Genomic DNA, 26,040 nt, shown 5'->3' with positions numbered 1-26,040 from the left:
GGTAGATCACGCTATATAGACAGAGCTCAAGTCTATTGACACGTATATCATTTCACACAATTTAGTTACTGTGTATTCATTTTTAGTCATCAGGAGAGCACTCCCTCACACCACTTACAGTTCCATCTGTATTACCAGGATCTCTCCCTCCTTCTACAGCATATACAGGTCAGTTTTATCTACATAGCTACAATCGATATGTGTCTGATTCAGCGTTAGACAATTCAATAATATAATTTACAAATCTGTTTGACTTGCTGGAGCCAGTTGATATATATAAAAAAAAAGTTTTTTCCTGGATAACCCCATTAATAAAATGGTTACCGAGGGCTTGTGGGGGAGTGTTTTTTGGAATAAAAGTTTTTTAATAGTGTTGTGTTTTTTTTTTGTTTTTTTTAACTTTATAGGCTTAGTAGTGGAAGCTGTTGTCATGATGCCGGCTGGCAGGTAGTGGATCCTCTGTGCCAGAGAGGGATGGCGAGGGCCGCGCTAGTGGACCGGTTCTAAGCCACTACTGGTTTTCACCAGAGCCCGCCGCAAGGCGGGATGGTCTTGCTGCGGCGGTAGTGACCAGGTCGTATCCACTAGCAACGGCTCACCTCTCTGACTGCTGAAGATAGGCGAGGTACAAGGGAGTAGGCAGAAGCAAAGTCGGACGTAGCAGAAGGTCAGGGGCAGGCGGCAAGGTTCGTAGTCAGGGGAGATAGCAGAAGTTCTGGTACACAGGCTTTAAACACACAAAACGCTTTCACTAGGCACAAGGGCAACAAGATCCGGCAAGGAAGTGCATGGGAGGAGGATAGATATAGTCAGGGACCAGGTGGAAGCCAATTAAGCTAATTGGGCCAGGCACCAATCATTGGTGCACTGGCCCTTTAAGTCTCAGGGAGCTGGCGCGCGCGCGCCCTAGAGAGCGGAGCCGCGCGCGCCAGCACATGACAGCAGGGGACGGGAACGGGTAAGTGACCTGGGATGCGATTCGCGAGCGGGCGCGTCCCGCTGTGCGAATCGCATCCCCAACGGCCATGACAGAGCAGCGCTCCCGGTCAGCGGGACTGACCGGGGAGCTGCAGGGAGAAAGACGCCGTGAGCGCTCCGGGGAGGAGCGGGGGCCCGGAGCGCTAGGCGTAACAGCTGTCTTACAGATGGAATCCATTACAAAGCCGGGGCTTAGCGTTAGCCCCCAAAAATTGCGCTAACCCCCAAATATTACCCCTGTACCCACTACCAAAGGGGTGCCAGGAAGAGCCTGTACCAACAGGCCCGGAGCATCAAAAATGGCGCACCTGTACCTAGGTGGTAACAGGCTGGCGTTATTTAGGCTGGGGAGGGCCAGTAAAAATGGTCCTCGCATTCCCTCGTAACGTCAGGCTGTTGGCTTGGTTTGTATCTTGCTGATATTGAAAATACAGGGAACCCGATGTGTTTTTTTTAAATTATTATTATTTTTTTTTTTTGGGGGGGGGGGAAAGGGTTCCCATAGGGTAAATTCAGTATCAGCCAGATACCAACCAAGCAGCAACAGCCTGACGTTACCAGGGTGGGCAAGGACCATTGTTACTGGACCTCCCCGCCTAGGCACAGGAGTGCCATTTTTGACGCTCCGGGCCTGTTGGTGCGGCGGGTTGGGGGAAAGTCGCGGCGCGGTGGTGGGGGGAGCGGTGGCGGTGATAGGACTCAGGACCCCGGGACAGGCAGGGGGAGAGAAGCGGGTGGTGACGGCGGCGGCCTATGGCACCGCAAAAGCCACTGCAGTGCATTGATTTAAAGCGCCCGCTTTAAATCAATGATCTGCAGCGGTGTCGCGGGAGGATAAATAGCCGATAACTTATACCGGAATATAGGTATAAGTTATCGGCTATCGGCCCTAACCTCCACTGATTATCGGTATCGTCCCGCAAAAAAACGATATCGGTCGATCCCTAGTTAGCACTAGTTGTTTTTTGGGCTAACACTAAGCCCCGACTTAGTAATGGATTCCGTCAATAAGATGGCTTCCACTACTAAGCCTGTAAAGGAAATTAAAAGAACAACACTTTTTATAAACTTTTATTTAAAAAAACACTCCCCCACAAGTCCTCGTTAGCCATTTTATTAATATTTAGCAAAAAAAAAAATGCTGGTCATCGACGTAGTCCACCGAATCCGAAGAAGTTCTCTGCATATAAGGATCTGAAATGATAAGAAAAAAACACGGAAATTGGTTTGTATGTTTATGGCCCCCTTCCTTTGGGAAAACAAAGTTTCTCCTACTCGTCTCGCATCACCCATCACCACCATTAGTATTAGGATACGGTCACACATAGCGTATTTTGCTGCGCATTTGACTTCAATGGGTAAGAAAAAACACAGCATCAAATGCGGAGTAAAATATGGCACGTGTGACCCTCCCCTTAAAGTGTGTATTCAGCCGTCCACCCCCTCTCCCCCTTTCAGTATCCAAATGTTTGTCGTGTTATCATCTGTTGTTTATTATGGTGATAGTTTAAAGGGTTCATGATCTGTAACACAGTAGTATCACAGCGTGTCCGTGGCCCAACATCCCCTTCCCCTATTATTAGTAAAGTATTTCTTTGGCTGTGGCGCCATCCATCCCCCCTTAGTATCTATGTGTCTCCTGCTCGTTGCACATCCCCCTCCTCCTTCTTAATAAACTATGTCTCGCTGTGACCATAACGCTTTCAATTTTTCCCCTACAGACCCATATGGGCTTGTTTTTTGCACCACCAATTGTATTTTGTACTGACATCAGTCATTTGACCACAAAATCTATGGAAAAACAAAAAATATATATTTGTGGGGCAAAATTGAGAAAACGTAATTAGGCAACTTTATGGGGCTTCCGTTCCTATGCTGTACACTTTTTAGTCAAAATGACACCTTATCTTTATTTTGTCGGTTCATACAATTAAAATGATATCCAACTTATATAGGTCTGATGAAGCACTGCTTGTTCAGTGTGAAAGCAGCTGTTAACCAGTTTGTCCGAAAGTCCGCAGCATCCCGCTATCTGAAGTCTGTCCACTGAATAAAGCTACCACCTGCAATTCTTAAACCATGAGTGCTCCCTCTGTTTTCTGTTACTCTCCTAATGAACCAACTTATATAGGTGTTTTTTTTTTTTTATTCCTTAAAAAATCATTACTTTTTGGATGAAAATGAGTATGACTAAATTTAGAAAGTTAATTTGTTTTCCCTTAGTCTCCTCAGCAGCACAATGTGGGGGGTGTCTCCGCCCCTGTGAGCAAATGGGACCTGGGATTTTTTAATGATTTAAATAAAAAATTACCCCGGAACCTCCCCCCCCCCCTGGTATAAAGCACCAGGATCACACTAGAACAGTGAGTAGATTATAAAGCAAAAAGAAAATAAGGGAGGGAAGCTTGTGCTGCTGAGGAGACTAAGGGAAAACAAATTAACTTTCTAAATTTAGTCTTCCCTAGCGTCCCTCAGCAGCACAATGTGGGGATCTAGCAAGAATCACCCCTAGGGAGGGTTTTCCTGCATAGCAGTTTGTATAATAGACTTAGCGAAAGTAGTTTCGCTAGACAAAAGGGTATCCACTCTATAATGTTTTAAAAAAGTGAGTGGAGAGTTCCAGGTTGCGGACTGGCAGATCTTTTCCAAGGGAACAGAGTTACGCTCTGCCCAAGAGGCAGAAACAGATCTCGTAGAGTGCGCTCTGGTGAACTCTGGTGAAGTTAACCCTCTAGAGGTATAACATAAATTTATGCATTCGCATATCCATCTTGAAATGGATGGTTTAGATGCCTTGGCACCTTTCTTTACACCCTGGAATAAAATGAGGAGATTCTCCGCTTTCCTGAATGGTTTTGTTCTATCTAGATAGACCCTTAGGCATCTTACCAGATCCAGGGAGGTAAGGTCCTTCTGGGAAGATTCAGAGTCAGGAAACTTTGGGAGACAGATAACCTGGTTAATATTTGCGAAGGAGGGGACCTTAGGCAAAAAAGAAGGTAGGAATCTCAGAAGGACTCTGTCCTGCAAGAAAACTGTGTAAGGTTCTGCCGCAGCTAATGCTTGAAGTTCACCAACTCTCTTGGCGGTGGTGACAGCTAGAAGTAGCACCACCTTAAGAGTGAGGAACCTAAGTTCCACTTCCTCTAAAGGTTCAAAGGGTTGAACACACAATTGTTGCAAGACCAATGCCAGATCCCAGGGTGTCACTGGTTTCACCGCTCTAGGACAAATTCTAGTGATGGCCTTGATAAATGACTTTATCACTGGTTCCTGAAACAGTCGTCTTTGTAAGGTCGCCGACAGTGCGGCTAGTTGGACCTTGATGGAATTTGGAGAGAGACCTCTGTCAAATCCATCCTGTAAAAATTCGAGAATTGATGGAGTGGATGGAGAAGAAGCATTGATCTTCTTGGTGACACACCAGGAGAAAAAAATCTTTTTGATTCTAGCATAGGCCTTGTTGGTTGCCTCACTCCTAGAGTGAGATAGTGTTTCAAGGATGCGGTCCGAAAACCCTCTGGCTTTTAATAAGGACCTATCAACTTCCATGCTGTCAGATTGAGCGTCTTGAGATTGTGGCAGAACTGAGTGCCCTGAGACACAAGATTCTGCCTGACAGGAAGTTTCCAGTATATTCCCTTGCTCATCTGAATGAGCTGGGAGAACCAGGATCTTTTTGGCCAAAAGGGAATGATGGCAATCACCGAGGCCTGATCCTGCCTGATCTTCATTAATACCCTGGGTATCATCGAGATAGGAGGGAATATGTAGGCCAGTTTGAAATTCCATGGGATCGACATTGCATCCAGATAAAGAGGTTTGTCCATCTGGTAAAGGGAGCAGAACTTGTCTAGTTTGCGATTGGATCTTGTGGCCATAAGATCTATTTCCGGGAGACCCCAGCGGTCTATGAGCTGCAGGAATATATCCTGGTCTAGAGTCCATTCTCCCGGTACCGTAAGACCTCTGCTTAGACAGTCTGCTATGATATTGTGTACTCCCCTTATGTGGACTGCGGAGAGCCTGAGAACTCGAGTCTCGGCCCATCGAAAGATCTTTGCCACCTCTTGAAGCAGTGGAACTGACCTTGTCCCTCCCTGCTTGTTTATATAGTAAACAGCCGACATGTTGTCCGTCCTTATTTTGACGGCTTGTCCCAGGAGAGAGGGGGCGAAGTGGAGAAGGGCATAATATATTGCCCTTAGTTCCTTTATATTGGAAGAAAGAGGAAGTTCTTCTGTACTCCACCAGCCATTCACCTTTCTCCCTAGCAGGTGGGCTCCCCATCCTGACCCTGAGGCGTCTGTCGTTAGGATTGACCACTGAGGTTCTACCAGAGACATTCCGTCCTGGGGGTTCGCCCACCAGTTTAGAGATCTGCGGACTGTGGGAGAAAGTTTTAGACACCTCTCTAGAGAGGAACTCCTCCTGTCCCAGGCCTGGAGAACCTCTGTCTGGAGAGGTCTCATGTGCCAGAGTGCCCAAGGGACAGCTTCTACTGAGGAGGATAGGAGTCCTAGGAATCTCATGAGAGTCCTCAGTGACACCTTGCGGGGGACTCGAAGGAATTGATATCCCCTGGATATCCTGTCCTTCCATGCTGGAGACAGATAGATTCTCATGTTGTGGGAATCCAGGTAGAACCCTAAAAAGGTTATTTCCTTTGTGGGAAATAGTCTGGATTTCTGAAGATTCACTATCCAACCTAAACTGTGGAGTAAGTCTAGTGTGGTGGTGATGTGATGGCTGAGCTCCTCCTGAGTTTTGGCTAGAAAAAGCCAATCGTCTAAATAGGGTATGATTCTGATGCCCTGTCTTCTGAGAATCGCCATCATGGATGAAACCACCTTTGTGAATACGAACGGGGCTGTGGAAATGCCAAATGGCAGAACCTTGAACTGGAGATGATGGAGAATTCCCTTGATAAAGACAGCAATTCTTAGGAATTTCCTGTGCCCTGGAAATATGGGAATGTGAAAATAGGCGTCTTTTAGGTCTAATGATGCCATGTAATCGTCTCTCAGAATGAGGGATTTTACTGATCTTATAGTCTCCATCCGAAATTTCTTCTTGACTATAAATTGATTGAGAAACCTGAGGTCTATTATAAGCCTCCATTTTCTTCCAGGCTTGGGTACTAGGAACACTGGGGAATAGACCCCCATGCCCCTCTCGTGTTTGGGAACAGGTTCTACCGCAGAACTTGAGATAAGCTCTAGGATGGCTTCCTCTAAAGCCTCCTGTTTTGCAGAAGCTAGAGAGGGGGATATTAGACACCTCTCTGGAGGGAGATACGTTAGGGGAAGGAAATAACCATTCTCCACTACATTTATGACCCAAACATCTTTTATTAGAGTTTTCCAAGTCTTGAGAAAAAAATGAAGGCGCCCGCCTACAGGCAGACTTCTCGCGTCAGAATTCTGGCTTCTTTGAGCCTCTGGCTCTAGATGATCCCTTCCTTGTGGATCCTGATCCTCTGCCACGTCCAGGACCTCTATATTGCCTGTTACCTTGTGGAGATCGATCTCTCCTGGGTTGATTATAGCGCCCGCGAAAGGACTTCTCTGATAAAGGAAGGTTCTTCCCCTTTTTATTGGAGAGCTCCTCCATAATGGTGTCAAGTTCAGGACCAAATAATTTAGCCGGATTGAACTCCAGATTACCAAGAATGTACTTGGAATGACTGTCTCCAGGCCATGGTCTTAACCAAAGAGCCCTCCTAGCAGCTGAAGATAGGGCCATGTTTCTAGAAGCTAGCTTCACCTGTTGACAATTTGAGTCATATAGGTAGTCCATACCTAGGTTAACATATTTAAAGGACCTAAGTAAGTCCTGTCTACTGACTCCAGAGTCTATGTCATCCTGTATTCTTGAAAGCCAAGATCTCATAGCTCTTATGACCTCAAAGGAGGCATTCCCTACAGCACACTGGCTGGAAGATGCTGTATACGATCTTCTGAGAGTGACCTCCATGCGTCGGTCCATGGGATCCCTGAGACTAGAACCATCATCAGATGGGATAATGGTTCTCTTAGAAAGTTTGGCGATGGCGTAATCCACCTTTGGTGGGTTGACCCAATCCTTAGATCTTTCCTGATCCATGGGGTAAAGAGTTTTAAACCTTTTATTTATAACAGGTGCCTTCTCTGGGTTGATCCATTCTGCCTTCATTAAGTCTAGGACCGTGTCCTCAATCGGGAAAACTCTAGGCCCCCTGAAGGTAGAAGGAGCGTCCTCGCGGGTGGCTGGTGCATTCTCTGCTTGCACAGCTCTGATAAATTTCGGAAACTTCTCCATAGGAAAAAATACTTTCCCCTGAAGCTCCTCTTCCTCTGAACTAGATGATTTTGTCTCATCTATAACCCTGAACTCTTCATCAGAGTGTACAACTACAGGCCTATCGCTTAGTCTGGGCTTCTTCTTAGGAGGAGGAGCAGTGGTTAATGAATCCTTCAATTCTTTGATGGAAGAAAAAACGAAATCCTTAACCCAGCAGAACATGTCCTGCATAGAAGGCTCAGTGTCTGGTGGTAACCTGGGGCGACATGTGGAACAGATAGGATAATCGTATCCGTCTGGAAGGGGAGTCTTGCATGAGTTACACTCCAAATGCTTCCTCTTGTGGGAGGATTTCCCATGGGTCTCCCTGCGCCCTCCAGAACCTCCAGAATCCATAGAAGACATCTAAGAGGTAAGAGAAAGGATTTAAAATGTAAGGGAAAAAATCAACTCGCAAGTATAAATGGACTCCTCCTATCAGGGCAGTAAGAATACCTATTTCTCAGGTATATTAAGTGTGGAAACAACACACCGAATAGGGTAAACGTCTAGTAGCTTTCAGACAATAGTCTTCTGGCTCCAAGAGACCAGAGCCAGGCTAGGGGGCGTTTAAATAGCTGCAAATTGCGCCAAAAAATATATATAAGCCCCTCCCACTTCCGGGTCCTGAGCCCGGAAACTTAATAATAAATCAAATCTCTTACCTCAACTCTAGGAAACCTTTACCTAACCATATCACCTAAACACCCTTGATCTCTAACATATTTGGGCTCCCCCTAATAAGAACTCTATACTGCTCTGTACGGATCCGCCGGAAGTGACGTCCCGCAATCCTCGGGCTACAGGAAAATGGCGCCGAAACCGGAAGTGCGGCTAGCGTGGGGTCCGCGAATCCTCCCGGACCCAGGAAAGATGGCGGCGTGCAGCAAACCGGCGGATCACCTGCAAGAAAAGAGAAAGTAGGTAGGGGGAGCGTGGAACGTCCATGCTCACACTAGGACAGAGAAAAAACTCACTGTTCTAGTGTGATCCTGGTGCTTTATACCAGGGGGGGAAGGAGGTTCCGGGGTAATTTTTTATTTAAATCATTAAAAAATCCCAGGTCCCATTTGCTCACAGGGGCGGAGACACCCCCCACATTGTGCTGCTGAGGGACGCTAGGGAAGCTTAAAATTATCCTCTTCTGACCCTATACAGTAACTCTTACATTTTTCCATGTATGTGGTCTATGAGGCTGTGACCTATAGTTTTCATGCAGCATTTTTATTCTTATATTACTTCTTGATTGCTTTTTATCATTTGCTTTCTGCTACATGAAGTGACCAAAAAATCTTGTGGAACAGTGAAGCACAAAACACAACCCATTGAAACACCCACCCAGTGTCCCCGTCCATTTGTTTATCTAATTTGACAGAAACTGATATGTTTAACTGATAGGAAATTCGACAAAAACGGAAGTTATAAAAAACTAATCTGCTAAACATGTGTAAAGAAGCGAGCGAAAAAAGCACTTCATAATGCATCAGTTAAACTGAAGTAAAATATGCAATGTGAATGGAGCCTAACTTCACTGCAATACCATAAACAACATGAGGAGATGTTTGGTGCTGTTTTTGGAAGAAATCAACTCTGTTGTTTTTCTAATCCTAGATAACCCCTTTTAGGGTGTGTTCACACGCTACTACTAGCAGCGGGTTTCCTGCTGTGGGAATCACGCTGCGAGTTACCCTACTATTGATTTAAATGGGTCCACAGACAGTCCGCAATGCTACAGAGGAAGTTCCTTTCTTTTTGGAACACTGAGCACTCTGCTGACATCTCTGTCCATTTTAGCAACCATGCATAGCAGATGTATGCTAAGAGCAGCATGGTGGCTCAGTGGTTAGCACTGCTGCCTTGCAGTGCTGGGGACTTGGGTTCAAATCCCACTAAGGACAACAATAAATAAAGTGTTATTATTATTATAATAACGTCAGCAGAGAGAATTGTGGTCGTGATGTCATCAGAGAGCATTCCAAAAAGAAAAGAATTTCCTCTATAATATTCAGCAGCTAATAAGTACAGGAAGGATTAAGATTTTTTTAATAGAAGTAATTTACAAATATGTTTAACTTTCTGCCACCAGTTAATTTAAAAGAAAAAAGGTTTTCACCAGAGTACACCTTTAAGGGTACAAACAAACTACGTTTCTGCCACCGTTAATCGTATCTGTCGGCATACTGCCGAAAACAGGGCGCCAATGTATACTGTTAATTTGAGCAGCGGACCCCATTCGCTTCTATAGCTGAACAGAATCACTCTAGTGACTCCGTTCGGTATGTATGCGCTATTTTAAACAGACCCATGGCGGAGAGTATTGCACCCTTAAAATGGTGCATAGGTCCTAGAAGTGAATGCGGCCCTCTGCTCCCATTAACAGTATACGTTGACATCCTATATTCAGTGGGATGCTGATGGATATGACCTACCCTTAGTATAGTATGAACCTACCCTAATGGACTGTGGCGGAGATTTATCAAAACCTGTGTAGGGGAAAAAGTGGTGCAGTTGCCCATAGCAACCAATCAGCTTGCTTCTTTCATTTTTAAGAGGCCTTTTTAAAAATGAAAGAAGCAATATGATTGGTTGCTATGGGAAACTGTGTCACTCTTCCCCAACACAGGTTTTGATAAATATCCCCCTGTATAGCTAGGCTAAGAAGGGGTTAAGCCACTCCATGCTGATTGATGATAGAATTCACTAGTGACCCTTAATGATACACCTCACACCTGACATCTCCCGTCCTATCACAGAGCGGCTCTGGTATCATTCACAAGGTATAAAGCTCCAGGCTATAGCAGACTGAGGTATAGGGGGCTGCTGACAAGATGGGATTCTGTGGAGCAGGTTTGGGGATTGCACTGGTCCTTTGGACCTATTGGCTGGGATCTGTAGTGTGTGCAGTACAGGACTACTGGGATGATCCTTCCCATCTGCATTGTGGATCTGAAGCGATGGAGTTTTCTCTCCCTTCTTTGCTGGAGGATGCAGCCTTTGCTTTGACCATCATTGGTGAGTGCTACAATATATTAGCAAGTGAAGCCTAAAACCCTCTAAGGAAATATTATAAAATATGACTTAATGTCCTAGACTTGTGATCTCCACCTGTGATGATTGGGCTATAGGGACTTTATGGCAGCTGAATAGCTATAGTGTCAGTGGTGTCTCCTGACATTGGTTTATCAGACATGTAGCTAAAGTCTTTACTCATCTATCCTGGCATAAAGCAGTGTGGTGCATGTCCTACCAGCAATGCCTCTTAAATTACAACTGAATCTCACAGGTACCCCCTAAAAGGGCCTTGTCTGGTAGCAATCCCTCTAAAATGTGTGTACCACCAGTTTAAGATCTATTCACATGTATGGTATTGTGCACAGGATTTTCTGCTGCAGATTTCAATGTAAACTGACTGATCACAGCTGAAATCCTGTGCAGAATACTGTGAATAGATCCTAGAGGTGATCTCCTGTTTAGTAAATGCTGTTGGGGGAACTCTGCCCCTAGACATCTTATCCCATATAATTTTGGGCAGGGGATTGGATGTCTGATTGCAGGGGTCTGCCACTGGGACCCCTGTGAACTCAGCAGCACCTGGTGTTCATTTACAATGCTGGGTGTGTGGTGAGAGGTGTCATGTCCCCTCCCATAGACTTGCATTGAGGATTGTGGTGTGGCCATGTTGTGACCACTCAAGCATTTGGAATGCTGGGTAGTGGAGTACCCCTTTAATGCCAGGGCTACACTATGGCCAAAACTTGTCAATTTGTCTAATCAAAACTCTCCAGTTTAGTCATGTAACCAATCAGAGCTCAGATTTCATTGAGATATGAAAGCTGAGCTGTGGGTGGTTATGGTCAGTCTTGGTTTCAGGCATGTTAATCATTCTGGGACTTGGAATTCTTGTCGCACTAATGGTTTATACCATGGGGTGACTTAAAGGATAACTGAGGATATTGTTATACTAGAAGGCTGACTCGGCGTGCTGACTGACCCAGTGTGTGCTAGGACCACACAGACACTGCTGTCTGGGGAGTGAAAAACCAGTTCAATGTTCTGGTGGAATACTTTGATCAGGTTTTCAGGAGGCAATTCCACCTCAAGCTCTGCAGTGTGCAGCAGAATCCCACTGCCGGCAAAGGGACTCTGCTGCACCGGAATTTCAAAACTGAATTTAATTCGGAAATTCCATAGTGAACGCCGCCGCAAAGTTTAATAGTTTAATCCCACTGCTTAAAGGGGTACTCCAGCCCTAAGACATCTTATCCCTCTATCCAAAGGAATAGGGGATAAGATGTCTGATCGTGGGACTCCTGCCACTGGGGACCCATGCTATCTCGCATGAGGGGGCACTATAAGTAAGGAGCAAATGTTGTAAGGGGGCATTATATGGGCACATGACAGGGGGGCCCTGTCATGTGCCCCTCACTTATGATTTTCCCTTTTCTGTGCATTCACACCACCCCTTCCCCAAGTTTTAAGAATTCCCCTGTACCATACAGCGCACGAGTGCCTTCTCACATGCTGCTCCGTTCTTGCAGTGTGAGAGCTGCGGGGAGGTGATCTCCGGGTGCCAGCACAATGATGTGATGTCATTGTGCTAGCCTGCCGTGGATGGAGTCCCCGTGGCTCACACTGCAAGAATGCAGCAGTGTATGAGGGAATGGTGGAGTGGGACAGCTGAAAGCTCCTGCTCCACCATGCTGTAGTACAGGAGGGGCAATTGCCCCATTGCCCCTCCCTGGATCTGCCACTGGCAGTATGGAGGTGATAGAGCAGGGGTCTCAAACTCAAATGATCTGGGGGCCACTAGAGGTAGCAGCTGGGTCGCATGCCCCCTCATCATCCACCAGAAGTATTACCACCATAATCTACCAGCAACCCATTCCCCCTTACCCCTGTGTGGTAATGGCACGAGATTGTGGACGATGGGGGTGCTACTTCTGGGGGAAGAATTAGGCAGGCAGCAGTTTCCAAACATTAGGTAGGTAGAATGTTCCCCGCATTAGGTAGCATTGTCATCCTCCCCACATATAAAGACACACACTTACTGTCCTGCGCTGCGCTTCTCCTCTCCGGCAGCCTGACGAGTGACATCCTGCGTGGGTCTGCAGAGGGACGTCACATGTGCGACGTCCCTCATCAGACTCGGGCTGGAGACCAGGAGGAGGAAGGCGGGGTAAGTGAAGTCTTCTGGCATTTAGCGCTGCTCGCCTGAAGCAGCCTTGAATGCCTTAAGAAGTTATCTGCATGGAACTGCATGTTCCGGGTGTTGGGCAATACAAATTTCACATACCGCAAACTTTCGTTCTGCGAGTTTGAGGCTTGATTGTTGCGGGCGCCGGTCGGTTTATGCGGGCCGCCAGGCCTATTTTAACGCAGGGGCCTGGAGCTGCCACTCCATCTGCCCCTACATTAATCTGGCCCTGGCCGGATCATGTCACAACTCCACCCTATGTGATGACATGCCCATCCCCTGCTATGCAAGTCTATGGGAGGGGGTGTGACAGCCTCCCATAGACTTGCATTGTGGGGGTGGAGTTGTGAAGTCATGAAACTCCGGCCCTGTAGTCATGACCTGGCAGACTCTGAGGCTGCATGTGAGATTGTGGGGCTCCTGCCACTGGGGACCCTCACTATCTGATATCTTATCCCCTAATCTTTGGAAAGGGAATAAGATGCTTCAGGGTGGAGTACCCCTTTAAGTCTAGTGCTAAAACTCATCTGAAGTTTTGGTGCTAGTCTTGGGCAATGGGATTGCACACCTGTCTAACTGTATCCTGCCACCAGCCATCCTGACAGTGATGCTTTATAACTAAAATCAAGTAGTGACATAAATTGCAGTCTGGCTCTATCCTTAGACTCTTGTAATTTTCCTGCAATGTGTGGATTCCTAATGCAAATAAACAGGATTGCTGCAGAAAGTTACAGCAAATCAGACTACTCCCTTAGAATGCTCTCCAGCTGTTGTATCACTAACTCGGCATACTAGGAGTTGTAGACTTTGCCACCGGTTGGTCATCACTGCCAGCTTATAAACATACACTTCAACTCTTCAGGACAAAATGTGACCTAAGTAGATTCTTGGTACTGCGCTAGTGTGATCCCTTAAATTGTACGATGGCCACTAGGTGGTGTGCTTGTAATCGGAATAAACATGGAAACTTTAATGCCATCTGCTGGAGACTCTGCTATATGACAGTGGTATTTAAAAGAATACAAAGTTAAAGGAGTACTCCAGTTAAAAAAAAACACACTGGGACCACCCATCCAAATCCCTCAGTGCCCTGGCTCTCCCATGAATGACTGTTGGCCAGACCATGGCACAAAGCAGTGGTGAACATGCCTTCCTCCGTGTATCTCTATGGTAGAATCAGATACATGAATGCTATGGAGGTGGCATGTCAGCTGACTTTGTGCTGTGGTCAACCCAGCTCTTCTAATGCGGAGTCAGGGCACTGTGCAGGAGATCGCAGGGGCTCACTTGGCTAGGAAAAGTTTTTTACTATATAAACTACTCTAATGTTGAATCTCAGTTCTTTGGTTCCAGTTCTAGATACTAGTGTTTACTGCTATAAATAGACATGTCCTGCATCAAATGGTGGGGTGGGTGGGGGGGGGGGTGGTCATGGGTCACAAGGGGTTCTGTAAGGCCTGAACACTCAATATTGTAGTCTGTAGCTGTGAATGTCATCCTTGGGGTCAATAACTGTAAGATATCTGACTACTTGTAGACAAGGATGGAAAGTCTCACTACCTTCACAATGACTCCTCTTGCGGAACCTGGATTGGACAGAAATCTGACGGCTCAGTGGTGATTGGTTCTTCCTTTGATGGATGCTATGTGCGCAAAGAGGTAAGTCATGATGGGATCTAGAATCTGACAGACTAGACTCTGATACTACTCAGATGTTGCTCCCCATGATCAGTCACCCCTGCTAAGGCATTCCCTAAGTGTCACTTGTTCACAAATCTGAATACTGTCAAGTCCCTTAACTTGGTCACTGCATTGTGCTATTTACTTGGGTACATTTTTTTGCAATATATGATAGCGCTGTTATGTATGGCTAATCAAGTGTGAATGTAGTGGCCCAGTAAAGGTCCTGTCTAAAGTCCCCTCAGCCAAAGTCCCTCCACTTCCATAGGGCTCTACTGCAGGGTTTACCCTGGTCGCCTCATACAACTTGTGTTTATATATTGTATAGGACCTTTCACGGGTCATGTGATGTACCCAGAGTTAACTGGGTTCAGGACTTACAGGATTGCTGACAAACAAGCTTAATCCAGCCCCTTTATTATATATAGGGCTGTAGCCACTAACTTCTTAGTTCCTGCTCTCATCTCCTGGATATCAAGCAAGCACAAAGATCTCATCAGAAATCTCAAGTAATTTAGGCCAAAGCTTAAGCACCTGCAGCCACTAAACCATGAGTTACAAAGCTCAATCTAACAAATCCTGTGTGACTACCAGCTAAAATATTACAATTAGTAGCACAGTGGCCTGCATCAAAGCTCATTGCTTCAAAGTCCCAGCAAAACCTGTGAGGAACCTGCATTCTGGTTACCTCTTAAGAGACTTGTGTATAGAGACTGTTGCATAAACTCATTAAGTAAAGTTCTTCAGTTTATTCATAAAGTCTGCTGTGGACATTATGTTGTTTTCCCTGCTATTTCTGGGATGGTTGGCAGTAGGACCATTAACACTAAGGAAACTCACCCTGGCATCACAACATCTAAGGGTTAATACCACCAGACCCTGCACTTACATCACTAACACCCCAGACATCACAACTCTCCTGGCTCACCACACATGGTCCTTTTTTAGGTGGATTCTGGCCCCACACTCCTCAGGACTCTAGTTATGTGTTTGTTCCTACAAATGGCTAATGTGTGTTTTTTTTTCTTCCTGTTAAGATGTGTAACCAAAGGTGCCAGTGACCAGGTGTCTTGGTTCTCCTTTCTCCCCCTTTCACCAACCAAGTGAATGTCATAGCCTGGCAAGCAGTCAGAGGGGTGAAGTTTAGTCAGTCATAGTCCTGCTAAAGTCAGCTTGGGTCTGCATAATTCAAAGTCCCAGCGAGCTCTAAAGTCACTGATCATCTCCTTGGGCCTAACTGAGCCATAAAGACTATTCCATCTGTCTACCTCAGTAAAGCTGCCATTTTTCTGTAACTTTGCATTGGAGTGGTGATTTGCCCAGTAACCAGCAGCCATACCTCTGGTGTAGAGAACCATGCCCTGGTGTCAAATAAAGGGGGTTAATGCCAACTGCCCCTAAAGTAATGACATCTGCCCTTCATCACACCCTCACAGCAAGGCCTTTTGGACATTCTGTAGCACAAAAAATTAGGAATAGGCAAAAAGCCATACAGATGGTGCTACCTGCTGCCATTACCCAAGGTCATGCTTAGTGAAGGAATAAAAGGTTTTGCTTACAATTGGGCTAAGAGCTCAACACCTGTGTGCATATCTGGAAAGACCTTAATAGGATCCAGCAGCCACCGACTGGTCACATATACAAAGAATAATCTGCACTCTAGAAGTGAGTGTTTTCTGAGCACTTACTGGCGAGTCCATAGGATAGAGCTTTCACTTATGATTCCATCAGTCATGATCAAAGACAATGTGTATTGGGAGATGTCCATGTAACTTCAGTGCTTTTCCCTTCACTACACTGACCTGATAAAGGGACATGGACCTCTCCCAAAACACTGTCTCAAACAAGTAGAGCATTTATTTAGGATTCTGACCATTGTGATCATCAATCCTACAGAATTATCAGTGAGCTACCAGAGACAATACATAATAAAGATAAACTTGGTTGCCTATAGCAACTAATCAAAACTTGACATTAATGTAAAACTCTGGTTGCTCTTGGTAACTTGATATTTATGTATTTTTAGGAAGGTGCTGGTACCACAACATAAACCCTTCCTTGTTCCTTCATAGTGTAATGGCAGGACACAGTTGCATGAGATGGTGTGACACGAACTCTATACACAAACTACTTGTGGTGTATCGGGGTTCTGCCATTTAAAAAACTTTTTTTTTTTTGTTTTCAGAATGGAAATTACATGGTGACTGTCACTCTAGAAGAAATTCTACATAGTGGAAAAACCCAATATCACAAGAAGGATCTGATGTGCCCTATTCTTCCTGCTCTCCCAGGTAATCCTTACAGATAATTCAGCTGAGTAAGTCATTATTGGTCATGGATTTCCCCAGAAAGGTTTGCCTGCCACTAATGTTGGCATTAGTAGTCACTTGAGACCTAAAGCCCACAAGACAACTTTAACCTTAAGCCTTAAAGGTGTTAGTCTGACAAAAAATGGCTCCCGTACTCAATGGATGGGGTTACGTCTCCAGCAGTCCCCTGTAGATAGGGGATAAGTTGTTTGGCAGAATATCTCTTTAAAGTCACCTTAGCCCTATGATGTGTTAATCCCCTTTCATGGTGTCCCACAGGTGCTGTAAATGTCTGGAGGTGTTGCTTTACATAGAATGTAGACCCCCCCTATTCCAATGTGACAGGCTGCAGTACATCTGGAAGTCTCCTGTAAAGTAAAACCTACATGCATTTTGTGACTGGCTAAGATGAAACATAATAGTAAATGCAGGCTACTAGGACCTTGCTGTTGAATCAATAATGTAATACTGTTTTCTACATCTTCTATAGCTATGGATGCTCCTAGTGCGAGTGAGTGCGCTTCAGTTCAGCAAGCTGACCGTCTGCAGTGTGCCAATGACGCTGTATCCAGAGAGATCTGTGAAGGCCTTGGATGCTGCTTCTCTCAGGATGTTGCCCTGCGCTGCTTCTATGGAAAGAAATGTAAGGCTTCTATAAAGCTACTGGAACTAGTGTAGCAGAGTGATGCATGACAACCATGGCTACGGTGCACCTTATGTGACCTGCAGGTAGAACAGTATACTAGAACAAGGAACGAGCTGCACACTGCTTCTAGAAAGTAAGGCCAGTGTTCACTACTCGGCTGTTGGAATACATATAACTTTATTAATGTCACCTCTGAAGAATTATCCATCCTTGGGTCCTAAAGCTGGTGATACTTCTGCATAAACTTGCTCAGTAGTGCCCAGAACTTGGTTATCTGGGTACAAGCCACCGGTGATCATGGTATTGAACACTCGTAGAGGGGTAGTAATGAGTAGATGCCTTAACAATTTGTCTTCCCTGTACATAGTGACTGCCTATTGCTCTGCTGAGAACACCATGGTGGTTGCCATCTCAAAAGACCTGGCTGTACCATCCCTACTCCTGGACTCTGTACGTGTAGTGGATGTAGATTCCAACTCCTGCCCCAACCTGAGGGTAGCAACAACTGCATCATTCATTGGGTACCAGATCCCGCTGTCCTGTGGGAGTCCCCAACAGGTAACTGAAAACAATCCATAAATGTCTGCAAGATGAGCCTGCATTTGAGTCTAAGGCTCTGTTCACATGCTGCAATGTTCAGAGAGAATGTCCATGCAAACATTCTGGACACTGCTGGGACTGCACAGGAATGCTCTGTCCCATAGAACATGTTCGTTCTTTGCATGGACACAGAAAATGGAATTTCTGTGCCAGAAACATCTGGCACAGAAATCCCTCTGTGCACATCAGCAGAATCCCATTGAATTCATCAGGACTCTGCTCAGAAATCACTGCCAGATTGTAATGCATAGAAATGTGAACATGGCCTCAGGCTTCTACCAGCTTTGCTCTGTCTGCAATGAATTGTATGCACACTGCAATCTAACTTGGTCTTGCAGACTTAATTTAGTAAGGTTGTCTGACTGCTCTGGCTTCACAGGTGGCTGGCATCTCTATAGTGTACGAACACACATTTGAGGCAACCAAAAATATAAGGACTTGGCCAATGGGATCCATCACTAGAGACAGTACAATAAGGTAAGGGGAGAATTCCAGAGTGATGGCGACTAGAGATAAGCGAACTTACCGTAAATTTGATTTGTCACGAACTTCTCGGCTCGGCAGTTGATGACTTTTCCTGCATAAATTAGTTTCAGCTTTCATCAACTGCCGAGCCGAGAAGTTCGTGACAAATCAAATTTACGGTAAGTTCGCTTATCTCTAATGGAGACCCTACTTGCACTGGTCAGATTACTAACATGCTCATCTTAATGCAGGGTGACTGTACGCTGCAGCTACTCCAATTCTGGTATTACCCCTCTGCAAGTAGAAGTTCTGACCCTTCCTCCACCTCTCCCTGTATCTACATCTGGACCTCTGCTCCTGGAGATGAGAATAGCCCGAGGTAACTTGGTTTGAACTGGTCAAAGTACAAATTCTGTACAGCTTTGATACGTTGTAGGATTCAGCATAAGAATCTGTGATAAAATCTAAAGCAGATGTTGTTGCAAAAATGTAGTGATTTAGGATGTTTGTAAAGATGTACTGGTAAATATGGCCTAGCTTAATGTCCAGACTACAGTAAGGATCTCACATCAGGTGCCATGGGGAAATACATTAAGACTCCGCTTACTCTTGTGGCAAACTGGGACATGACACAGGTCTCTGGCTTGTCCAGAGGCCTTATAAAAAGATCCAGTGTAAACTTAGCAATGCCCTTGTACAACTTATCCTTGCAACCTTTATAAATGCTTAAGAGCAGGAATTTGGGTTAGGGTCAATCTTTCAGACTGGATTGGTGATAAATGAAGCTTAAATGTAGGAGGTAATCCTGATATTGTCAGTACCTTGGCTCACTATCTTCAGCCTCATCAGAACAATTCATGTTAACAGAGGGACTGACCTATTCCTGCTTTGGAAGCAAAACTGAACTGTTAAAGGGGTATAAAAAAAAATGTGAAATGCAGAAAAAGCACTTTAAAATCCACAGGGCAGCTTTTAGAAGTGCTTATGTTTATACAGATTCTGAGCTGTAGTTTCCTTCCAATCTGCAGATATCAGTAGTGTGCAGCTGTAGTAGCCGCTACTTTATAAAGCTCTTCCATAGTCGTATTAGTGTTACAGAAACTGATGTCCATGTCTTACAGATGGGCAGTATACCACATACTATGCAGATCAAGATTATCCTATTGAGAGAATATTAAGGGATCCTGTAGATGTCGAAGTTCGGATTCTGCAGAGGACTGACCCCAGCATAATCTTGGTCTTAAACAACTGTTGGGCCACCAATTCTCCTGTGCCTACTGATGCTCCCCAATGGCCCATCTTATTAAACAGGTGAGGACTGACTTATATGTTCATGGTAGCTAAGGTCAGGGGTGTGGAAATAAAAAAAAAAAAAAAAAAAAAAAAAAAAAAACTTGTCCAAGGGACTAAAGCGGAACACAATCTACTTGTCCCTCAAGAAAATCCACTTGTCCTGGTAGATAAAATAATTTAAACCAAAATAGTACAATCCACCAGGGATGGATGTAAGACCCCTTTAGACACTGCTGTGTCTAATGGCTTAATAGTCGGCCATGGCGATCGCAGCATGCCAGACTATTAGCGGCAGGAGAGCTGTAGCTAGCTACTTTTACACCCGAGGCAAGCCCCCCCATAACTCCAATTCCTCCATATACAGGGATGTATGAGGGTAATCTTATGTGCCATGATAGTTTTTATTGGAACCATTTATCAGAACTTTTATTAGGAAAGGGGCTTATTCACATACGCACTTTTTAAAATATATTAATCACTATTTTTCATTCTTAGGGAGTTGTACAGTATATGGAGTCTCTTGATTGGAAAACACTGAACGCTGTTACTGGGGTTCCGCTTCAGTTTATGTGGTGCATTTTACTTTAATTTATGTGTCAGAAAAGCTGGAAGTTGCATTTAGTTACTAGATGACTACAACACCCAGCATGCCCTGATACAGCCTATGGTTCTGTGGGTGTTGCAGCATGTTGCACTGTATAGTAGTCCAGTTAAGGTTATTGTGTAACATGCTGGGAGTTGTAGTTTTGCGTCATGTCAGCTGCAAAGCCATAGGCTGTGTCAAGGAATACTGGGAATTGCAGTTAGTAACTAAAACACCCAGCATGCCCTGATGCAGCTGACCTGAACCAAAACTACAACTCCCAGCATGTTGCACTTAATAGTTCTACAGTTTAGGTTACAGTGCAACATGCTGGAAGTTGTAGTTTTGGTTCGGGCGTGTTTGCAAGCATCCGTGGGGCTCCTGGTCGGCGGGCGAGTATGAAGGGGTGGGATTCTGGTGGTGTGATTTAGTGCGGGTGGCCAGAAACAACTAAAAAAATGTAATAAAAATTTAGCACAACAGGCAGTAGCGCCCCGCCATGAGACACTGGCCCTAGTGCCCGACATGTCAGTCCACCCCTGTACAAAACATTCATGCACATAACCCTGCCACTGATAACCCCCTAATCATACATTACATACATATACAACCACCCTTCCCGCCACCTGCATGCTCAGTAGTGTTGAGCGGCATAGGCCATATTCGAATTCGCAAATATATCAACAAATATTTGTCATATTCGCAATCTCGTTTTATTTTTGCGTATGCAAAAATTTGCATATATTGAGGGACAGGGGCCTCTGAGCAGCGGCCCCGGCTACTGAAATCAGCTGGGGGCCGCTGCCCCTCCATACACCCTGAGTGCCGGTGTGAGGTGCAGACATGGATCCGCTCCTGCACCTCCCACTGGCATTAAAGAAAAATAAGGGGGAAGTCGGTCTGTCCCTGCTAGCCCGATACAGGGCTAAATCTATGAAAAATTCACCTGCCCAGCGCCCGAAACTACTTGTTCCGGGCGATAGGATTTCCACATCCCTGCAAGGTATAACTATATATTGTGTTCACGTTTCAGCTGCCCTTTTGAAGGAGACAACTATCTTACCCAGCTGGTTCCTGTTGGCCCTTCCACACAGGCCGTCCCTTTCCCAACACACTACAAGCGCTTCATTGTAAGCACCTTCACCTTTGTGGATTCTAGCACCCAGACTGCTCTTAATGGATTGGTAAGCTTCTATGTAACCTTTTTAGACTTGTGTGTTTTTTTTATTTTTTTTCTTTAAACAATCAAAAGTTGGCATACCCTCCCCTCCGCTACCAGCACGCCATGCCACATGAGCCGTAGTACATAACTGTAATTATGAGCAATTGAGGGAAGGGAGGCCCACCCAGAACTACAATACATAAAGAACAGACACTACATGTGCACACACATCCAAGCATACCCTAGGAGCTCCCCAGTTCCCCCTAGTCACTCTGACTGAGAGGCTCCCCGAACTGGAGGATCCGAGACTTCTAGCAACAACAAGTCCAGACCTTGTCAAATTTCTTCAGACACTTCCTACTAACATAGTGCATGGTACAGAGGGAAATATTTAACTAGGGCAATCCAGAGGGGGTGAGGACACATCCTTCCATGCCATCCCTAACTTTACAGGCACAAAAGGAAACTTATCAAAATGCACTTATAAGAGCCCATTAACAACTCTCAACATACCTCGGGCATTAAAACAAAGGGGAATTCTGTGATCTGACAATGTCACAACATCCCTCCAAAAGGGCGCAACAGAGGAACAAGTCCAAACCGCATATAAGAAGGTGCCCCTCTCACTCCCACACCTAAAAAAGATATCACTACTCCATCCAATGTAGTCTAACTGGAGTATAATACAAACTGAGAATAAACCTGGATTGAATAAGCATATCCCGGGCACTAACTACTGTAGAATACGTTTTGACAACCTCCTTCCACATATCCTCTGAGACTGGGAATATCCTCCACCCACTTCAACTCCGCCATAGCAAATGGATCTGGACCCACCAACTGCAGTAGGACATAACACTGAGTGAGAGGCTTCACCAGGTCAGTGGTCATCAGGAGCAATTCTAGCTCATGACACACGGGGTAACCTCCAGGGACCCAAACTGCGCAGAGACCGCATGTCGCAACTGAAGATACCTCAAGTGGGCATCCTGAGGGACATTAAAACGCTCTCTAACCTCAGCAAAGGAAGGGAAGACACAGTCCTCTCCAAACAGGTGCATGGCAAATATGATTCCCCAGGAGCTCCAAAAGCCGGCTGCCTCCAACTCCCATAGGTGGTCCAAATGTGGATTGCCCCACAGGTGCTCTCAGGGAAACTTCCAGTAGTCACTGACCAAACCTCAGCCACCGTCTTAATAGGGGCCGGCAAAGAGAGGGAACATACCTGTAAAACGTGTTAGTCAGCGTCTCATAAGAGGCCAGGAGAGCCCCCTACCAAAGCAATGAAGGTGTTTGAAAGGTCCAGGCCGCATACACCAGCTGCAAAGCTAGAAAATGTATGCCTATTAGGGGCAGCTAGTCCTCTTTCTCCTAGGCATCCAGAGCAGAGCCTGTCCCAACCTCGGAGGTTTATTCTGCCAGTAGAACAGCTTGACAAAAAACCCTGGGAGGAATAATAGGGGACAAGTGAAAGAGGTACAGGAACTTGGGGAGATCATTTTAAAGATTAACCCTGCCAGACAAGGGCAAGGAGTCCCACGCCTGTGAACGAGTAAGTGTAGTAGTAAGTAGGGGATCCAAATGAAGGACCATAAACTCAGAATTGTTAGGGGACAACTCCCCTCCCAAGTATTTGAAGCGGGACACTGCTTGTAATCCATTAAGGACAGAAGGCAGAACCTCCACTCGGGACAAGGACATTATGGATGACTTAGTCCAATTAACTTGCAAACCCGAGACCTCTCAACAGATATAATAGTGTCCAGGGAGGCCCCAACATCAGCTAAGTACACTAAGGTATTGTCTGCCTATAAAGAAATCTTCTGTCAGGGAACCCCCTAGCGATCCCTTAATGGAAGTAGAGGAGCGAACTGCCGCTGCCAGGGGCTCAACAGCTAAAGCAAACAAAGGGCGATAGGGGGTACCCCTGTTTAGTGCCTCTGCCCAACTGGAACAACCCAGAGATCTCTAAATTGGTGCATACACAGGCCCTAGGGGAGTCATACAGCAACCAAACTCATTTCTGTAAAACTGGTCCAAAGTGGAGGACTCGCATCAGGCACCAAATGTAGTGCCACTCAACAGAATCCAAGGCCTTTTATAGACATCAAGGCTGACCACATAACCAGGGGATCCATCCTCCTCCACTGCAGAAATGTTTAAGCTATAGTCTCTTCACATTTAACATCAGTGGCTCTCCCGGGCATGAACCCAGTCTGATCAGGATGAACAGAGGAAATGACCCCCCCCCAGCCTGTTCACCAGGACATTTTGCCAGAATTTTGATCTCCACATTAAAGGGGTACTCTGGTGGAAAACTTATTTTAAATCAACTGGTGCCAGAAAGTTATACAGATTTGTTAAGTACTGGAAGGATTAAGATTTAATAGAAGTAATTATCAGCTACTGTATACTACAAAGTTCTCTTCTGTCTGACCACAGTGCTCTATGCTGACACCACTGTCCATGTCAGGAACTGTCCAGAGCGGGAGAGGTTTGCTATGGTGATTTGCTCCTGCTCTGGACAGGTCTTGACATGGACAGTTGTCAGCAGAGAGCACCATGGACAGAAAAGAAATTCAAAGTACTAGGAAAGTTTTTTTTTTTTTTTTTTTTTTTAATAGAAGTAACTTACAAATCTGTAACTTACTGGCGCCAATTGATTTACATCTTTACGTCTGTGACATGTCAGACAAAGATGCGCCAAAAAAAACCAACAAAACAAGTCGGGTTTAGAATAGTAAATGAGGGCCAATGTGTTTAAAACTGATCACTTGTGATTTGACTGAAGATGCCCCCAGCAGACTTGCTATGTAACATACTTAGTGCTTGATCTTCTATACAACAGCATTTGTTCCAAAATGAGCAGTCTGTACAACAACTTCTGGTTTAATGTCTTCAACCTGGTGTTCAATGACTTGTCTTGTCACCCTACAGGTGTACTTCCACTGCAGCGCTTCTGTATGTGTCCCATCTGCCACGGAGTCATGTTCTGTGAACTGCGCCCCAAGGAATAGTATGTATTGCTGTATAGTGTTTCTCATAAGGTTAGACACCTGTTGAATCGAGATTCTATCCACATTGTTTACTACTAAAAGGGCAACTTTTTCTGAATATCTGTTTCTTGAATGTGCTTACTCTATGCACTTACTGTTTTATACTAATGAGCAAATTGGGAACTGTGGGTGCATTCACACCATTTTAGTAATACAGTTCCTGTATACATTTTTAACTTCAACTGTGTGCCAAATAATGCAACCATTTTGCATCTTGTACAGTTTTGTCAGTTTTTCATCCAATTGAAAAACCATAACCTTTTTTCTAATGGATGCAACCAGACACTTTTCAAACCATATACAGGTTAACATTTGTACACATGTTCTGAGGAATTTATCAAAAATGAGACGTAACTGTATTGCAAAAAATGTGGTGTGAATGCTCCCTGACCAATGCTAGGAGTCTCAGTCCTGCTTTTTTTTTTTTTTTTAAAGCCGCACATCAGCTGCAGTAAAAAGCTAACTGGCTGACATCTGTTTTTTGAAAGGCAAAGGCATAAGGCAGCCTGGCAGATCCTCTAACTATGCAATGTACAGTCCATCAGATTACAAAGTGGGCCATCACAGCAGGACTTCTATGTAGTAGACCAGTTTTCAAACTGCCCCATAGATGGCTTCAAAGGGTGCTGTGACAGCCCACCTGGCAGTGCTCCTAAAATTATGCTCTTGGCCACTGTCTGATGGTCTACATCCAACCACTGAAAGTAGGTGGGCAGGTAAAAAGCAGTGATGGGAGACAGAGGCTAAGACTGCTCCTCCCACTTACTAAGACACTGCTCCCAACATTCTTGCTGGAGGTTATGTAGAAGTCCCTTATCAGATGATGCCAAACACCACTAATCCTCACTACATCACCTATGTGCCCAGAACAAGACTCATTTAATGGTCCACAGCCACAAAAATTGTCCCGCAGTGTCAGGACTTGGTGGGCTCTTCTGGGGTGACTACACCAGACGGGCATTGCCTAGTAACACGGCTTCAGGATGGATCAGGTCCTGGAGCTGCTGAGCTGGGAGATGTGATTCTACTGTTGACCCAGGACTGCACCAAGAGGTAACACTGTCTGTGCTACCCTGGTAATACTAGAACAGTGCTGGGTCAGTCTGGGAACCACTATACGATGCCCCCTGCCCCATTAGTGCTAAGGGGAAGGGTTAGTAAGACACTCAGACTTGTTTTGGAGAAAAACCATAAAATAGGGAATTTATATACACCTTTTAGAAAGATCTCATTTGTGCTTGCTGTATGTAAGCTTTACTATTTGTATTTTGTTATAGAGTAACGCTTCCCTTTTTCCTGCAGGGAGAGCAGCTAAATCATGGGAACCAGAGGATGCACCTACCACAGTCACTTCTCATGGTCCAGTTATGTTTTATTCTGAAGCGATGGAAGCAGATAAGGTTCTTCATGAAGAGGAAGGTAATGTGATATACAGATTAACTAATGTGGATATTGGGATCCATGGTAACTTAATGTCTTGGGTCAAATTGCAAGTTGGCATAGCACCAACTCATTGGATATTACATTAATTGCACTTTGAGATTAATTCTTGTAGGAGCTGAAAATGACACTTGGTTGCATGGTATCCTAAAGTCTAACCCCCTATTACAGGTCCCCTTGGTTCTGATCTTGCCCTGATTTGGCTACAAGGAGCAGCAAGTGTTGGCTTCGTCTTGATGGTGTCACTACTTGGTATCTACTTGTATAGCAGACAAAAGAAATGTGCAGTGTCCAGCGTGAATGCTTGAATAAA

General features: G+C 45.2%; 1 protein-coding gene across 1 annotated transcript; it reads left to right on the top strand.

Annotated features, from left to right (window-relative positions):
• The first annotated feature begins 9,898 nt into the window (after window positions 1-9,898).
• Window positions 9,899-26,035, top strand: LOC130267321 (zona pellucida sperm-binding protein 4-like). The gene is made up of 12 exons (XM_056516885.1): window positions 9,899-10,311; window positions 14,031-14,152; window positions 16,359-16,464; window positions 16,973-17,125; window positions 17,496-17,686; window positions 18,108-18,205; window positions 18,445-18,572; window positions 19,315-19,504; window positions 21,103-21,253; window positions 24,169-24,247; window positions 25,590-25,706; window positions 25,899-26,035. Exons 1-12 carry the CDS (start codon window positions 10,128-10,130, stop codon window positions 26,033-26,035), a joined length of 1,656 nt encoding a protein of 551 aa, XP_056372860.1. The 5' UTR covers window positions 9,899-10,127.
• Window positions 26,036-26,040: the final 5 nt, after the last annotated feature.

Source organism: Hyla sarda, chromosome 4 (genome assembly GCF_029499605.1).
Source record: "Hyla sarda isolate aHylSar1 chromosome 4, aHylSar1.hap1, whole genome shotgun sequence".
In the NCBI taxonomy this organism is placed as follows: domain Eukaryota; kingdom Metazoa; phylum Chordata; class Amphibia; order Anura; family Hylidae; genus Hyla; species Hyla sarda.
This window is presented reverse-complemented; position numbering and strand designations above follow the sequence as displayed.

What these genes read in the sequence shown, in the direction of transcription:
- LOC130267321 (XM_056516885.1), top strand. Translation starts at nt 10,128, where the DNA reads ATGGGATTCTGTGGAGCAGGTTTGGGGATTGCACTGGTCCTTTGGACC. An exon ending in GATGCTATGTGCGCAAAGAG is followed by an intron (nt 14,153 to 16,358) that starts GTAAGTCATGAT and finishes TTTTGTTTTCAG; the next exon opens with AATGGAAATTACATGGTGAC. An exon ending in TGGCCCATCTTATTAAACAG is followed by an intron (nt 19,505 to 21,102) that starts GTGAGGACTGAC and finishes TTCACGTTTCAG; the next exon opens with CTGCCCTTTTGAAGGAGACA.